This window comes from Mytilus trossulus, chromosome 2 (genome assembly GCF_036588685.1).
Source record: "Mytilus trossulus isolate FHL-02 chromosome 2, PNRI_Mtr1.1.1.hap1, whole genome shotgun sequence".
Taxonomy (NCBI): domain Eukaryota; kingdom Metazoa; phylum Mollusca; class Bivalvia; order Mytilida; family Mytilidae; genus Mytilus; species Mytilus trossulus.
In genome coordinates this window covers 46,255,599-46,274,739 of record NC_086374.1, presented here as the reverse complement: position 1 = coordinate 46,274,739, position 19,141 = coordinate 46,255,599, and the positions used below count along the sequence as shown (strand labels likewise).

General features: G+C 31.2%; 2 protein-coding genes across 2 annotated transcripts; one reads left to right on the top strand and one right to left on the bottom strand.

The window, feature by feature from the left end:
* Nucleotides 1-2,193: 2,193 nt before the first annotated feature.
* On the bottom strand, nt 2,194-4,379 carry LOC134707384 (uncharacterized). Its single transcript, XM_063567096.1, has 2 exons — nt 4,086-4,379; nt 2,194-3,496 (listed from the first exon to the last, which is right to left on the bottom strand). The coding sequence occupies exons 1-2, from the start codon at nt 4,362-4,364 to the stop codon at nt 2,810-2,812; spliced, it is 966 nt and encodes a 321-aa protein (XP_063423166.1). The 5' UTR covers nt 4,365-4,379; the 3' UTR covers nt 2,194-2,809.
* Nucleotides 4,380-7,673: 3,294 nt separating this feature from the next.
* LOC134707375 (arylsulfatase B-like) lies at nt 7,674-18,575 on the top strand. The gene is made up of 8 exons (XM_063567085.1): nt 7,674-7,972; nt 10,480-10,666; nt 12,197-12,366; nt 12,776-12,887; nt 14,068-14,163; nt 15,345-15,588; nt 16,449-16,600; nt 17,940-18,575. The coding sequence occupies exons 1-8, from the start codon at nt 7,700-7,702 to the stop codon at nt 18,203-18,205; spliced, it is 1,500 nt and encodes a 499-aa protein (XP_063423155.1). The 5' UTR covers nt 7,674-7,699; the 3' UTR covers nt 18,206-18,575.
* The last annotated feature ends 566 nt before the right edge of the window (nt 18,576-19,141 follow it).

Sequence of the window (19,141 nt, the reverse complement as noted above, 5' to 3'; positions counted from 1 at the left end):
AATATCTGCTGTTCATATACTGATTGCCCACTATTAATAGTTTCCAAATGGCAATTGTGATATTACATTTCGTTTCTGTGTGTGTTACATTTTAATGTTGTGTTTCTGTTGTGTCGTAGTCCTCTTATATTTGATGCGTTTACCGTTTTTAGTTTGTAACCCGGATTTGTTTTTTTTTTCTCAATCAATTTATGAATTTGGAACAGCGGTATAGTACTGTTGCCTTTATTTATTCCGCCATTACTTATTTTTTAATCTAACTTGCCACTAAATGATATACAGTGCATACACAAACAAATCATACTTGTTTAAAGCTGATGAAAAAAATTATGTAGGTATGAATCTTTTATAAAATTTGAAGATGATCTTTGTTGAAACTATATTTTGTCATGGTTTCTTTTCCAAAGAAATTATAAACTAACGAATCTTAAAAAAAATAGTTTAGATGTTAAGTTTTTTTTTAGTGCAAACTTTCTCACCATACGTGTGGTAAACTGGTAAATTATTATTTATAAACACTCCAATATTTACAACATATATGTTATGCATTAGTTCATAGTCTAATGAACCATTTAGTTATTCAACTAAATAATTTGGTACATCACCCTTTGTTTTTGGTGGGGTTAGTGTTGCTTATTCTTTAGTTTTATATGTTGTGTCATGTGTAAAATTGTGTGTCTGTTTATCTTTTTCATTTTAAGTCATCGCGATGTCAGTTTATTTTCGATTTATGAGTTTTACTGTCCCTCTCGTATCTTTCGTCCTCTTTTACTGAAAAATGCTAGTGAAAGAAATTTAGTAATACAAAGCACTTTCCATTCCACCTTAGATATGAATATTAAAGTAGTCAAAGTTGCTATTTTTCATTCATTCTTGAGTTTGATCTAATGAGTAGAATGTAACAACTGAAGATATCAAAGTTAGGAAAAATACATGTCATTGTCAATCTAAAAAAACCAAACAGAAATGTAACGACGCACATGATTTTGGATGATGCATACACATACATAGTATACTACCAGTGGCCAAAGTCAGAAATCAGTCAAATTGGACATAGGGTCTTGTTTAAAAAAAGTAAATTAAAGGGAAACAGTTTTTGAAATATTTTCCAATTTAATGCCGTTCGGTGAAAACGCCAAATGTTTTGTAAATGAGTGTCCTGAAGAGCCGTATTCGAATTGTCAAAGACTGACAATGCTTTAACAAAATTACAAAAAGACGAAAAGACGAAAAGACAACATTAACCACAACCAAAGGTTATCCGATCCGATCATGCTCCTCATGTGCCCCCCCCCCCCCCCCCGTGTTTCTCATGTAAGTACACCTTTGGCGATAAGTATCAACTCTCTAAATATACAAAGCATCTGTATTACGAATACACAAAACACAAAAGATTCAGGTGTATATTTTTTATTTTTGCCTTGAAACCATTACTTTCTATCTCATTTAGCTCTTAGTTAAAGTCAATTAGACAAAATATGTAAAACACACATTGATGTTTCTTTAGATTGATTAAAGACTAAATTATCCATAGATAACATTGGACATAACAATTGTATATTGTATATCACAGTGCATATATATACGATATATATGTACTAACACAAACACAATCTTACATCATGTTAAATGTCTCTGGTGTAGGTGATTTGTGGGTCAACGTTTTTACTGTCGTTAGATTATCGATTGGGTCAAATGAAATAAAGTAACCAGAGGGAATAATATGAAAATTATTATTTTCTCTCGCCGTTTCTTCAAGGCCCGGGTGACAACAGATCGCGATTTATGAATGTTAGACTAATAGAACGCTAAAAAGTCTTTGTATAAATAAGAATTAAGAAAATGGGACAGTCTATACCATACCATACTCATTGAAGTATTTCAGTATTCCGGCAACTTGTATGCTAATATGTCCCCTTTTCTGATAATCTAACAGATCACATTCAACCGATCATCTGTCAAATCAATTAGTGATAATCATATCTTAATCAGCTGGCAAAACTAAATTTGCGCATTAACACTAGCTAGCCAATGATCATGGAAATGTTCCAACTATGTCAAGGATTGTGTGAAAGAATTGCAGAGCAAGGAGGGCGATAGAGTGGAAATGTTCTTGTTATATTATTGCGTCATGAATTGTTGATAATGCGAACTTTATTTTATGATACTTGCACCGTATAGCTATAAATTTTGTGACCCCATCCCCCCTCCTCCACATAAAGACTGAGAATTTAAGCCATAAATACAGACTGTTGCATTTGCCAATAATTATAACTAAATCTAGGAGCTCCATGGATGTTGTTTGAATTTGTGTCATTCGACTTTTCTAAATATTCATTAACCAGGAACACAGAGATGTTGCGAATAAGGAATACATACTAATTAAGAATAAAGTAGATTGATAGAAGTTTTCAAACCTTTAAAAATACTGATCAATACTATTATTTCGAAATATGATAGTATTTATTCATTTATTATAAACCCGTCTCATTGTTTTATTTTACCATGTTGTGTTCTTTTTGACATGTAAGCCGGCCCACTAACGTTTCAATCTAGCCTTCGGCTCTTTTCACTAAAGAGTGATCACCATTTATAAAAAAAAAAGATATCAATGACTTTTTGGTGTGAAATGAACAGATGGCTTTCAAATGTCTGGATTTGAGCATTCCTAATACCTGTATTGATAAATCCAGAAATGCGCTCCGGCTGAATGAAATTTTGATAGCATCCTTATTTTCATTCCCTGCAATCTTCATTTTGAATTTTGCAACGAACATGAGATCTTAACAGTTGTTTAAAACGTCTCTTGTTATATTTTACCAGTATTACCATTGCAAAAGTTATCCTCGTCAACGAACCAGTGTCTCCATTTCTTTGCGTTTGAAATTTTAATACTAATACCAATTAACCAGTTATTATTTACGATAATAGGTTGCGAATTATTGCGTTTTAATTCTGGTAAATTGTACCATTTGCCATCTGCAAATAATTCTAGTGATAAATATTTTGGTCTTATTCCTCTAAATCTTTTTCTGACTAGACCAGAAAGATAAACCTGGTCATTCTGTTCTTCACTAATTGTCTTGTTTGATGGCATTGACGAAATCTTGTTATCTAGAGAACTTAACCTGTCATCCAGCATTGTCCATAATTCTTTAGTTCTTATTGTTGGAAACATATAGATAAACCCACCTGCAACAAGGTTTGGTCGGCTAGAAACATGAGATACCAGTATATCGTAGCCTTTTTCTTTGGACAACAGTGGTATTGGGTTATGAAACCATACTGCATCTACTTCAAACAACAGAAGCTCTATATTGTCGAATAGCAGCTTCAAAACAATATGTGACCGGAAGTTGAGTAGTCTGATATAGCCAGCATGACTGTATTCCTGTTCACCTTTAAAAGACTTGCTTGATATAGCAACTACTGTCACATCTGACCAAAGATTCTGAATTTTATTTCTTGTTTCCATATCGGTTGTGAGAATCAATACCTATAATTTTAAGAATTTGTACATTTTATTTTCACAGTAAATTAAACACTGAAGTATATAGATGAAATGTTGTTGTTCTCTAAACAACCAGTGATTGTCTCATTGAAAGGCTGTGTGTTTTTATATCAAGAAATCATATAGTTTTACTGAAACTACAGTATTAATTTGCAAAATTGACGTTTTATCAATATTGGTTAATATCTAGAATAGTTATTATATTGATCTTAAAAGAATAATCACAAAAAAAATAACTCCGAGGAAAATTCGAAACGGAAAGTCCCTAATCAAATGGCAAAATAGAAAGTTCAAACACATCAAACGAATGGATAACAACTGTCATATTTCTGACTTGGTGCAGGAAAATGACAGTAACTAAAACTTTTAAATATATCAGACATGTAACTTAATCAACTGTTAGAGGACGACTTTACAGCATATTACAATTTAATGTGTCTCGTCAATTTGAATGCTCTTGCATTACAATTTTGTTTAAAGGAAACCAGTATGACAATTATTGGACATGTAAACTTCAAAACATTCACCAAGCAAGGCATGCATAATGCATATCAAGCTGTATACGTATACTCACTTGTGAATGAATACCCATGTGTTTTGTATTACAAAGCCAACTACATACAAATGGAAAGAAAGCTTCATTAACTAAAGTCACCAAGAGGGGTTTGACATTCATACGATTGGCAATCCCTACAACTTCGTCCATTGTTTGGCTTCTTTGTTCCGTATATTCTTTTCTAGAGGGTAACTCTTTATTTCGGTTGATACTAAGGTTAAATGCAAATATCAGCAACAATACGGACATGTGAAAGATAGCGAAGTAAACCAAAACATTTGAAGAAATTTTCCGCATTTTTCTTTATCATCGTTAAGTCTGAAAAAAAATATCTCTCGTTGCTTTATTCAAGTCAAATATATTTGCTTTTTTATGAAGTTATATATTTTCTTTTAAATTCGTTCCTAAATTTATTTTTAAGATTGATGAAGAGAATTAATACAAATCAGGCATGTACTATTACATTGCATGATGATAAGTTGCATGTTTTGGATCGTAATCATACACATTTTTATTCATAACTTGCAAATGTCAGTGTAAAAATTGATTAATGGCTATTACTTTTTTTTAGTAACGTGCCAAATATGTTATGCATATTAGGAACGAGAAAATAATAACAATAAATACATTCAGAAGTTTGGAAAGTGAGTCAACCAGGATGAAGGAAGGATCATTTTCTAAAAACTTTACATTTTTTAAATACTAAGGCTTTTCTACTTTAGGCATAGATTACCTTATCCGTCTTTAGCACAACATTTTGGAATTTTTGGTCCTCAATGCTCTTCAACTTTGTAATTGTTTGGCTGTTTGACTATTTTGATCTGAGAGTCACTGGTAAGTCTTATGTAGACGAAACGAGCGTCTGGCGTATTATTCTATAAGCCTGGTACCTTTGATAACTATTATTGAACTGTCAGGAGGGAGGAAAATAACTATGTTTGATAGGACCAGACATTTTGCAAAATTGGCGAAGGGATTCAGCCCTTTGGTTTTGGTTCAATATATATATTGGCGCAATCAAACCGAAAAAAGAGACTAACTTAGGTTAGCGTCTTCTATATAAAACTCCTTTGAGATCAATTATTATAGAATTATTATTCGTTCCTTAAATAAATGAAAAGTTTGGATGCATAAAATCAATACTTACAGTTTGCAAATGGCCGACAAAAATAAGTGTGTAGCAAATAAGAAGATACAATATAAGTATTTTAAATGACTGCACACATTGTTTTAAACACATTAATTTAATATTAAATGTATCCGAGTGTTAGAAGTCATAGTTGCATGATATATATACATGTAATATGATGGACACACCAACCTTTAAAGATACATGCCCTTCTATGTTGTCTAATCCTTGGAAATCTTATATATCTTCTCATTATATAATGGTTTCCCCTAAAAACTCTGCCAAAAATTAAGATAGTTCTGTTTTAAAATTTTAACTAACTTTCTTATCATTTAAAATATTTAAAGGTTAAGCTTTTTGATGTCCACCGGCACATATCACAGTGTTTTTGGGATTCATCGGTACACGATGCGGGAAAAAATTCGATTGTCAAATTCAATTTCAAATAAATAGATGCGTGTTTAACAAAACTATGATCTGATGTTTTCATTAGTGGTCTTTAATGCCACTTTTATCATTATTTGTAATTTCATGGCGCCCAGCTGTTTCTGATTGTAGAAAGCTGACACGCCCGGAGAGAACCACTGACCTTCGGCAATGAAACTGTCAATCATAGTCGATTTAGATTGGAGTCGAACCAAGCTACTACGCGTGTAGGGTTCGAACTCTGAAATAAGCAGTAAAGCAGTAATTTTTACTAACGAAAGAAACTTGTTTTTCACTTTATTATCCAGTTTTCGTTTGATATATCGCTTTATTTTCTATTATTCAAAATGAGGAAACCAAGACGTTTTAAAAACGAATTGAAAAAAACAAGGTTGCCGAGAGCAGAGCTCTTTCAAACATATCCTTTTGTCGCTGGGAGGATGGGTCGCCGGTTGCGTTCATACTATCAAAAAAGTCAAGAAGTATGAAAAGACTAACTTTTGTATTAATAAGCATGGACAATTACTAGACATTCTCCAAAAGTAAGACTTGCGTCCTAATTGTTCTTGACCAAAAAATGTCATTTTTATAAATTTCCTGATTCCAAATTTAAAATCTAAAAATTTTCTTATCCCAGACATAGATTACCTTGGCCGTATTTAGCACAACTTTTTGGGAATTTTGAATCCTTAATGCTTTTCAACTGTGTACTTCTTTGGCTTTATAAATATTTTGATATGAGCGTCACTGATGAGTCTTATGTAGACGAAACGCGCGTCTGGCGTACTAAATTATAATCCTGGTATCTTTGATAACTATTATGTTAAAATTGTATGAAATTTACTCCACATATTCTCAATATTCTGAATATGGTCTTAAAATTTCCTGACAAATTCTTGACATTTGAATACAGTCTTGAAATTTCTCGACAGATTCTCGACATTCTTATTTTTTCTGAGTATGGCTTGATATATTCTGAACATTCTGGAATGTGTCTTAAATTTACTTGACAATTCTAAGTTTTACAAAGAACTTTTGAGATGGAAGTTTATGCACTGGTTTATATAAGCTCCTCCCGTTCTTTGCTATTCAAATCGGATAAGTCATCAAAGGCTGGATTAGAGAGTGAAATAACTAAAAAAATCATTCAGTTAACGCACTCCTCTAAAAATAACCGAATTAACTCACTAGAAGAATTTACCATTTATGTTACAAGTTTGGTTTAACGATAATAAAAATGAGTAGAGTTATATAACATCAAAGTGTTTTTTAAAACAGTGCGGGATGTGTCAATAACACAATTCATGCGAAATTGATACTGTTGAGATAGTGTCAAGACAGCTTTAAGACCGTCAAGAATGTGTTGAGATATATTCAGACAGCTTTAATTAAGACCGCCAAGAATGTGTCGAGATATATTCAGACAGCTTTAAGACTGTCAATAATGTGTCATGACATATTTAGTCATTATTAAGAATGTCAAGAATTGGTTGAGACTAATCAAGACTCTTATCAGACATGTCAGATGAAACAGAAAGAGCCGCATAGAGAAATTTTTACACAATGTTAGTACTGTCACGACATTTGACAAGAAAAATCAGATAAATTCAGAATTTTGAAAAGTAATTCAAACGAGGAAAGATTTTCGAGCAAAATTTCATGGAAATTCAGACAAAAATTGCTCTTTACAGATTTGTGTCTTTTGTAGTGTATTCCATCCCAAATCCCTTATCCCACATCCTAATCCTGTAACATATGACTTCGCATTCTTATTCAATTTTTAACGTTTTTTTACTGATATTTTCATTTTTTATTTTTTTTGAATGCACATCCCAGATCCCAGATCCAAATCCCATACTCCATATCCCAAAGTCCATATCCAATACACCATATATCATATCCCAATAATAAGACTTAATTTTCTTTAAGATAAACTTCGAAATAAAAATAATTTTTTTTTTTGGTTCGCAAAAAAGATCTTTCCAGTTTTACTTTTTTGTGTGTCGTATGTTCGGTATTTAATCAAATCTTCCCATTGTTTACATCCGGAATTTGATAATCACATGATTCCAACAACATGTTGCCAACCAATCTCAGGATGCTACTTCAAATACTAGCTGTTTTCATTGGAATTTCGCTATGTCAGGCAGCAGACAAAGTTGATTCACGCCCAAACATCATTTTCATATTGGCTGACGACTATGGCTTCAACGATGTTGGTTATCATGGGTCAGAAATCAAAACACCAAATCTTGATAAACTGGCCAGTGAGGGTGTAAAGTTAGAAAATTATTACGTGCAGCCAATATGTACACCCACCAGATCCCAGCTTCTATCTGGAAGGTATCAGGTGAGATTTTTTGAGCCCCAAGGTACCTAATGAAAGTATATTAGTTTTTATTGGAAATGCATACACCTTATCGCTATTCCCGGCTGACCCTTCCGCTTGAACTTTTGACGCAAACAACAATCACTTTTTCATTGTGGCGTCAGCTATTTTGTATTATGACGTCATAATTTTACGGGAACCTGTGTGATATCCAGTAATGGCGGACAAATAGCGATAAGGTGTATTACAGAGCTACACTTGAAGGGTATCAGGCCCTAATAACATGTTTGCCCTAGGTCAGTTCGTCTTTGGATCGTTTGCCTTACTTAAAAAAAAATTATCAAGAATTATATGAAGAGCATCATATTTAATATCTAATTTAGATATTTATATTGTATATATATTCTTGGAATTTCTAAAAACACATCAAAAGCTTGTTTAATGACATGGTAATTCTCACTGATTGTTGAAATACTTGTCTTTGATGGATTAATGATAATAAACAAAAACAATAGACCACTTTCGAGTTCATCCATCACCGGAAAAAAACCTCATCAATTATACGTACCTTTATGACGTCATTTACCAGATAGAGGGGGTCGCCTGTATCCCTGCACTATTTACGTTCATCAAGCGTCTTAGTGATCGTTATTGTGCAGGATAAACTAGAAATAATGGTTGTTCTGTAGGTACTTAATGACAATTCCCTAAAAACAGCAATGCTGATTGTCAATTTTGAAAATTCAATTTGCCGAAAATAATTCGTACATTTTGTACAATATAGAATTATAGTTTTCCAACCACTCACTCAACATTGGACGGAAATGCATCAAACTTGAAAGTTGTCTATTGTGTTCTGATAAAGTAGTCAACTTGACATTAATAAAAACAAAGATGTACGGTCGGAGTTGTAAATCATGAAAAGGATTTACAAGTTCATTTATTATTTTATTCTGAAACTACTTTAACACATGTGATTAGCAATCTCCAGATTACTGCTTAAATCGACTGAATATAGACTGGTTTGGCAACAAATACCTGGAAAAATTATACTATTAGTATAATAGTCCCAGCAAATACCAATATAAAGATAAATTGCACATTGTATTCCAGTATTTTATTATGTAAATCAACATGATCAAAAGGGAAACTTGGAAAATTTTTGACAAATTTTAACATATTCTGGTCAAATAATAAACATTCTGCAACTAGACAACAATAAAAAAAATTAATAATCAGGGCGAATGGACCCTGGGCGAAAAGGTATCAGGGCGAACAGGTACTAGAGTGGACAGGAATCAGGGCAAATGGACCCTTTCTAAATTGTAGGAAGGCGTCCCAGAATGCCAGACTGTATAATTATTTGAACTACATTTGAAAACTATTTGATTTCCTTTTGTGATTCTGTGTCCTGATGTTAAACAAATCAGAAATTCACTCTGAACATCTTAACAATATCAAAAGGAATCAGTAATCTAGAACTGTATTAGTCCGAAATATTATGATAAATTGAAATGTTTTATTTTGTTGCTGTGAAGCCTTCTATGTCATGTACATTTGTCTGTCTGTTTGTTTGTTTGTTTTGTTTTGATTTTGTATTGGTTTGATTTAGTAACAATCCTATTGTTTTGATTTTAAACTAATACAATTCTTATTCTTATTCGGTATTTATGTGTTGTAGGAGGTAGTTACTTAAAAATATTGAAATAGCTTTTCAAGACCTCATATGGTCTGACCGTCACACAATTTAGCGACAAGAATAATTTAGTGCGAAGAAGAGACAAGCAGAAAAAATAAATGACAAGTAGACAAATTTAAGGACAAAGAAAAAAGGTTTAAATACATGTACCATACAATACAGATCAAGTTTGAATTTTGTTGCTGTCACTCTAACCGTTATATAGTTATGCCCCTTTACACAGGGAAAACATGCTGAATTTTTTGTTTCCCTTCTCTAACTTTAGTTTGCCTCAACCAAATGGTATATGAAACTTTTACACATTGCTTAATACCTCAACAAACAGATCAAATTAGAATTTTGGTGGTGTCACTTTTTAAAAATAGCATTTGATCTCTGGCGTATAGTTGTCTCATTGTCAAATCATAAGCATCTCTATATTTTATACATTGAATTTGTTTTAAATTACATATACATGTACATATACCAGTAATGATAAAATTAAACAGTGAAAATGAATACACATGCATGCTTGATGAAAGATATGACAATAGACAATATTTTATTCCCACAAACACATTTACATTAAATGGTTATGGCATACAAAATTAAGACAATAAACTGACAATAGTTAAATTGATTATAATTATATTAGAGTGAGAGTGGTATTCACAGCGAAGAAGAGAAAGGCTATAAATATCAACAGTGAACAATTAAAAAAAGAACACCAACAAAAATTAGGTTGCATATTAAAAGAAATACAAGTTATACAGATGTTATGTGACCAATAAAAAGGTGAAAGTTCATGAACTTAAATACCAGGAAATTACTGTATTTTTTTCTTCTTCAGATTCATACTGGATTACAACATGGAATTATATGGCCACTACAACCAAGTGGTTTACCTTTAGACAGTCCAACCATAGCTGATAAAATGAAACAAGCTGGTTACTCTACTCATGCAGTTGGAAAATGGCATCTAGGATTTTATAAGAAGGAATATTTGCCTACAAGCAGAGGGTTTGACTCATATTATGGTGAGATTTGACTATGAGGTTTAAGTTCATATCTGATAGGCCAGTTAAATATTTTAGACTATTTTATAATTCTTTACTATTTTATTAGGATTAAAAAACAGGTGTGTTATGTTTTGTTTTGCAGTTATAAGAAATTTAATTGTTGTGGTCCCCAATGTATAATCAGCTTATGCTAAAGGCCATTTTTTAAGCGCTCTAAAATATTGAACTTGACCACAGTGACTCTGCCAGTTTGGTGATATATAGTTGCCTGGCAATATATTTATTAACTTAAATTAAACATTACATGCAGTTCAAATATATGATAAAACATGGTTTCATAACATCAAAAGCACATTAATTTTGTGTGCTAATGAGTTATGAAGTATTTCATGTGAAAGTAGGATCTGGGATTTATGTTGTGGACCTTTCAGTTTGAAGTGTCAAGGGTCCTGGACCTTTCGGCACCAAATGTTAGTTTGAACCCCTGAATGGTATTTTAAAAGGAAAATGCATTCATACATGTATTCATCATTTTATTTATATGTAAACTTTAAGTTTACTCTAAACATACATTTGTACAATGAATTTATTAAAAAAATATTTTTGAACTTAACTCACCATGAGCAGAAAAATCTTGTACAGAAAAGAAAAAAATACAAGTACATGTAGATCTGTTTTGCAGTTAGTTTGAATTTAAAACTAGCAGTGTCAGCAATTCATGGTATTACCTTGAACCTGAATTGCTGACCTTGATTTATTTTTGTCAAAACACCAAAAGAAACCAAGTAATCACATTTTGAACATATATGGCAAGTAAAAATAGATTTAATTAGTTCAGTTGGTCTCCATAAGAAGATCTGTAACAATTTGACCTCTCGTACCCCTTTTTGGCCCCTTGATGCCATATTAGACTTTTCATCAGGACCAATAGAAACACTTGATAAGTACCTGTCCTACAAGTGAAGATTTTGCATGTTTTGTTCCATAGATATGTACCTGCTCTTAAAAGGAAAAGCAAAATGTAATGTCTTATATGGTTTTGATGTAAACCTTTACATAATATGGGGGCCATTTTGAATTTGAGATTGGCTTCAAAGTAACAGTTTTTAGGAACCTATTCACAGGAACATGTCTGGCAATTTTTATTTCAGTTGTTAGGTAAACAGCAATTGAAAAACATCCTCAAAACAAATGTGTATTAAAAACAGCTACTTAAAGATACATGTACTTGGACATTACAATCCCTTATCCAGTGGGCAAATGCCATAATCAATGGAAAAGTGTTTATTATCTATTTAAGTCAAGAATTGATGTATTTAAGATACAGTTTTAAACACTGAAAATTCAAGATCTGGATAAAAAAACCAGTCTGTAAATAAATATAAAGGTGATCATGATATTAAACATTTTTGCTTTTGATATAGGACTGACAATAAACATCTAGACATCTTTTGGTATTTGTGTTCCTGGGTTTCTGTCTAATTAACATATTACCCACATCTCTTAATTTCGTATGTAATGATATAAGTTTGTTCTTATCTTTTCTAGGCTATCTCACTGGTTCAGAAGATTATTTTAAGCACTCAAGATGTTATGGTGGATTTTGTGGAATGGATCTCCGTGACAACACAAAACCTGCAAGTGCTGATGGGAAATACTCAACACACTTATTTAGTGAGAAAGTCATAGATATAGTGAATAATCATAATACTGAGAAGGTAACAGAAAAAGTAATGTTCATTAATAATTGAGGTAGAGAAAATTCCTTATATTTGTTTTTGAAGGGCTATATCAAATTTGAAAAAAAACTATTATAAATGAGATTTTTAACAGAGTTCCATATCTTCAGACAATGGAGAGATTTCAATAGGACGGACCTAAAATTAATAAGTTGTCATTTTGTAAAAGAAGAAATTTATAGTCTTAACACTTGATATGCTTTTCAGCATTTAAAGATACAAGTCTAAAATTTGCAAATTGATAATATCTTAGAAAAATTGTATTAATGCTGAAACACAAAAAAAACCATAAATGCAGGCGTTCGTTTTAACAAAACCATACAGAAAATAAGATGTCTTAAGGTAAAAATGCTATCTATATTTAAGCTTAATTCTATACATATTTCAGCCATTGTTTATTTACCTTCCATTCCAAGCCGTACATTCTCCCTTACAAGTACCAGACGAGTATGTTACTCCCTATAGTAACATTAAGGACAGAAACAGGAGATCATATGCAGGTACTGTAAATACAGAAATAATTACGATTTTTATAGAAAATTGCAAAAAATGCGACAGGGTAATAATCCTCATAATTTAAACTTGCATTTTGATGATTTTTCCAATTTGAGTTAAACAGGATTTTTCTCAAGATTTGCAAAGATTAAAATTGTATTTTAGTCCAAAATGACAAAATCGCAATAATAAATGCACACAATAATTTCTGAACTTACAGTTATTCAATAGAATTTCATTTTTTGGTGATTACTTTTCAGTCAAGATTTGGGTTAAGCATTTGTAAGTTTGAATTATGTTAATGTCAAGGTCTAGGTCAAAACTTTGTCCATGGCAAGTTATGCAATATGAATGTATGTCTGTTGAAGAAATTAGTACCTGGTCAACATATAAATAGACTGAATTTATAGACAACTTTCGAGTTCGATGCATTTCTGTCAAAAACTCTGGTTTTAGTGAATGTCATTTGTGCATTTAGGGACGTCGTCACTTCCATTCCAATGTTGAGCAAGTGGTTTGAAAACTAGAATTCTATGTTGTATGAATTATACGGCAAATTGAATTCTAAAACATTGACTATCAGCACTGCTGTCATTAGGGAATTGTCATTAAGTACCTACAGAACAACCATTATTTCTAGTTTATCCTGCACAATGACGATCACTACGACTCTTGATGAAAGTTTTAAAATAGTGCAGGGATACTGGCGAATCCCTCTATCTGGTAAATGACATCATAAAGGTGTGCACAATTGATGAGTTTTTTTCCAGTGACGGATGAACTAGAAAGTGGTCTATTCAGAAACACACACAAAAAAAGGGAAATTCCAGTATATGTTTGTTTTGATTTGTTAGTTAAAGATAAATAAATGAAAAAATTAAGATGAGAACATGTTAGCAAAATGTCATAAAATTGAGTATCTTATGACAAAGTCAAGGAACAGTAGTTGGGCTATGTAACAGATTTTGGTGAAATTATGCATACAACTTTGGCCAATATTGAAAAATGAAAATTGAATGTATATCTCTTATTATCAGAAATATTACTGATTGTATTCTTTCAGAATATGTGAATTTTTTATTTTTCTTAATATCCTATATGTTGATAATACATAATAATCTGATGTTTTAAGGATGTACAATAAGAGGGCAATACATTATATTATGTTATTTTATTATGTTATAGGTATGGTATCAGCAATGGATGAAGCTGTCGGTAATATAACTCAGACATTTAAACAGAAAGGGCTTTGGAACAACACACTACTTGTATTTTCAACTGGTATATATAACTTACATAGTTATCAATTTTTGTTGTTGTTGATATAGGACCTATGTCTGGAAATTATTATTTTTTAAGCCAATCATTATTTAAGGATGGAATATAAAAAATATGCTATAAATTTGAAAAATTTACTTAAACATTGTTATCAAAATCATTGAATTGCAAATGTTTCTAAAAAAAGATGTAAATAAATCTGAGTTTCTTCAACTGAAATTCCAAAATAATTTGCATCAATGCTTGGATTTTTTCATTTAAGTCTGTTTGAAATTTCCTTTAAGCTAGCTGCTTATAAGTTGGTAGGGATAGCACATATAAAATAGATACATGTCAAGTCATTTGATTTTCTACATGTTACATTTCCCCATTCAATACATATGTGTTCACGAAAATCATATCCAAGCATACAGGTTCTTACAAAACATCAATACCTCAGGGTTCATGATCAAAGCATCAATACCTATGGATTCATGATAAAAACAACAATACCTCTGTGTTTTCAAAAATGAAATTTTTCTAATATTCCCAATTAATATCACAAATGAATAATGTTCAAAGGGGGACTGGTCAATCTGATTTTTAGTGTTACATATCCTGTTGTGCAATCAGTAAACTTTTATGTAAATTAAGCTCAACTTTGGTAGAAATGGTTAATGTTTCTAAATACATGCCTGTCACACTTTCAAAATCTGTGTACAACTTAGAAAATGCAGACATTGTTCTCAGCCATGGGTACAGAGTTTCAAAGGTCACTCCATGAAATTCTGTTTAAGACCTGTTCTTCATTAAACAAAAAAGCAACAATTATATTTATTTTATTAGTAGATATAAGAAGATGTGGTATGAGTGTCAATGAGACAACTCTCCATCCAAATCACAATTTGTAAAAGTAGACCATTTTAGGTCAAAGTACTGTCTTCAACACAGAGCCTTGGCTCACACCGAAAGCAAACTATAAAAGGGCCCAAAAATTACTGGTGTAAAACCATTCAAACAGAAAAACTAATAGTCTAATCTATATAAAAATAATGAGAAAGGAAAAACATCTACAAACAACAACCACTGAACATCAGGTTCCTGACTTAGAACAGGTGCAAACAAATGCAGAGTGTTTAAAAAAAGTGTATTAAATTTAATTTCTTTTGACTTCATATTCAATAACTCTTTTCAATTATGATTAGACAATGGTGGACAAATCCTTTCTGGAGGAAACAATTGGCCATTGAGGGGATGGAAACACTCATTATGGGAGGGTGGAATGAGAGGGGTTGGATTCGTTCATGGCAATATGCTGAAAAATAAAGGGACCAGTACAAAAGAATTGATGCATGTAACAGACTGGTACCCAACACTGGTTGGTCTTGCTGGGGGAGATCTCAATGGAACAAAACCTCTGGATGGCTTTGATCAGTGGAAAACAATCAGGTTAGTCAAAGAATTAATGGCAAGTCAACAAAAAAAAATATAGGTGTTTCCTATTTCACTACATACCCTTTATTTTAAGCTCAGAAAAAGCTTACCTGAATGTCTTTTTGTCATTTTTCAATAAGCACTGTTAAAGTTAGAATTTCTCTCCTATAGACTCAATGTGAAAAGAAATTCAAAATAAAATAAAAATCTCTATCTACCTACCCTTTTTTTTTAAGATGTAATAGGAAACTCATATTATTTTATTTGGCTCATCTCAAAATTTCCTTATTATATAAAGACACTCCTGAACTGCCTTAACATTTGCATTTTAAAAAGGACCACTGTTACCATGGACATATGTGAGAAATTGAAAAGTGTTCCAAACTTATAGAATCTTTACAGCATTGTCACTAACTAGTTACTGTTAATTGTAGATGCGTATTTTGACTTGGGATTTTCAAAATGGCTTCTGCTTCCATAGTAAAACATTTTTTTTTTACATTTAATAGATATGTGACCTGTCATGTTCAGATGTCTCATCTGATTCCAGAATTTTTAAAATGGCTTCTGTTGTCTTGGAAATAATTAGGGGTTATTTCAATCTTTCTTGCAAAATGCAACCATTTTTGTTTTGTTTTGTAGAGAATAATTCTTTGAGTTGAAATGGATTAATCTGATGAATATTATTTTTGCTTTATCACCCTTGTGTGACATTCATTTGCTGTCTTAGCTTCACTAAAAAATGCAAGACTCTCGGCTGATTAGATTGCTACACTTTCCAAACATATCTTGTTGACATATTTAGAAATTAACTATATTATTTAAACAGAAATATACTTTCACAAAATAATATATTATGTGTTTATTTATTTCAGTGAAGGAGTTGAAGGTCCTAGAGAGGTTCTTCTCCATAATATAGACCCACTTTTTAAAACAATTGGTGAACCAGCATACAATGACACATTTGATAGTCGAGTAAGAGCTGCCATAAGATACAAAGATTGGAAGTTAATAACAGGAAATCCAGGTAACTAACATACAGTTTAAATTTGAATAACAAATCAAACTAAATTTTTGAGGGTTAAATTCCCTCTAAGATTATGGATCAAATAATTTAATTTTGCAGAAATTATACAAATTTTTCTGGTAAATAAAAATGTTAATTGCATGGTCAAAAAAGAATTAGAAAATTTAGGATATATTTTATAAGGTCAGAGATTAGTATTTTTTGTGGCTGTCTCTTTTTAAAAAGTGTTTTTAACTTCAATTTTACTGAGATTATTTTCAAAGGTTTAAAATATGGTTTTCATAATAAATAAATTTTGTGTATTTACTGTCTTCTGATTGGTTAAAATTATTAATTTTATTTTCAATGTTGTCAATTTTTATGGTGACACGCCCACTCTGACGTTGTGTATTCATACGCCAACATGTGTGAACGTTGTTATTGTCAAGGTAAATAATATAAAAAGTTCTTTGAGCCGTATTTTTGATAGAAATTTATTTATAATGAATGGCAATAATTTATTTTGATTTTATTGAACCATAAAACAAATTTTTGACTCTTCACATTTAACATAATCTGCTTCGCGGATTATTCAATGTGAAGAGTCAAAAATTAGTTTTATGGTTCAATAAATTCAAAATAAATGATAGCCATTCATTAAATAAAAGAAATCAACCTTGAATAATTATTTATCCATATCAGAAGCTACAGAGATGTTTCCCAATTTAATTGATTTATGGAATTCTAATGTATTTCCTAAATATTGTATAGTTACCAGTTTTGAGTGAAATTAAGTGTTTGAAAAAGAGAGCATTAATCAGTTTTTGGTAAAATATATTGGTTTATCTTGTTTTACCTGATAAACGGTTTAGTTAAGACACAGACCTTTCATCCTACTTAAAGGCATGTTTTTTTCCTGATGTTTTTTCCTTAAGTTATATTAAAAAATAAACTTTTATTAATGAGATACAGAAACAAAAAAAGTTGTCTCTATTTTTTCTAACTAAAATTTTCATCATAACAAACTGTTTTTTTAACCTCCCTTCTGAAACAAATGATTATATTCTCGCAATAAATTAAGAATCAAACAACATGAACAAGTAATTAAAAAACCCAAACTAATTGCGTCCTCCTATTACAAGAATGTTAGAAGGAAGATACAAAGCTGGTGCTGAGCATGAACGTTTTAATTACACAAGTCATCATTGGATATTCCATAGAACTTCAAGGTATTGAATCTTTAAAAACATTATGGAATTAAAAAAATAACCCAAATAACCACTTTATTTTTTGTTTTACATAGAAACACAAGCAGAATGACAAAAACTATATAAAATACATGCTACCTTTATCTTTTCAGGAAATGGTAGTTGGATACCTGAACCATCCTCACATCTGTCAGTAATAAACCAGTATGAAAGTGAAAAGAAAAATATCTGGCTGTTTGATATTGCTGAAGACCCAACTGAACATACTGATTTATCCAATAAATACCCAGAAATTGTAAAGACAATGTTAGACATGTTACAAGGGTTTAACCATAGTTCTGTCCCATGCTATTATCCTAAGGAAGATAAGAGAGGCAATCCTGAACTTCTTGGTGGCTACTGGGGTCCATGGATGTAATATCATAGCCTTGATATTGTGTGTTAAAAGTACCAGGACTTGTGCAATATGTTGCATTTACTCAAAAACAAAGTTTATATTGACTAATAAAGTTTGCAGTTCTAATTGACTGTAATGGTGTTTGCTATTCTAAATTACTTAACCTTACATTTTGTAGAATACTTTATGTGTGTGCTCATTGTATGACAGAGGAATGAAAATCTTGTAGTTATTTAATAGACTGTTTACGTCAATGAGGTGATGGTATTATTTTTGAAATTTTTGGAATTATTTCCTTTAAATGAATCTCACTTGTATTGTTTTTAAAAAACATTCCACATATATAACTATGCATTTTGTAGACGGAGCTTTATATAATATGTTTTCAATTATTTTTTATTAAAATATTTTTTATGTTACTTTACAATTTGTATATCATATGTTAGATTAAAAAAGTTATATAATCATTTTGTTATGTTGACAAATATTTTAGCCTATAATGAGAGATTGGTGCAACAGATGTCATCCTGAAACTCTAAAACACCATTTATTTTCTGAAAATATTTCAGATGTTCTACCAATAGAGAGAGAAAGAAACAATTTTTCTACTTCATTCTAAAAATTTGTTTAAACATGGTGTTAAAAGTGTACCCTGATTGTATCGCCAGCCCAGTAGTCAGCAATTCAGTGTTGACTTGAGTAATCATTGAAATATTCATAATTTAATTTAAAACTTTACTGTTTACAAAATTTTTGAAACACTTAAGCCTTTTTACCTTAGGAATAGATTACCTTTTAGGTATATTTGGTCCTCAATGCTCTTCAACCGGTACTTTGTTTGGCCTTTAACATTTTTTGATTCAAGCTTCACTAATTAGTCCTTTGTAGACAAAACGTGTGTCTGACATAAAAATTAAATTTCAATCCTGGTATCTATGATTAGTTTGTTTGTACCAT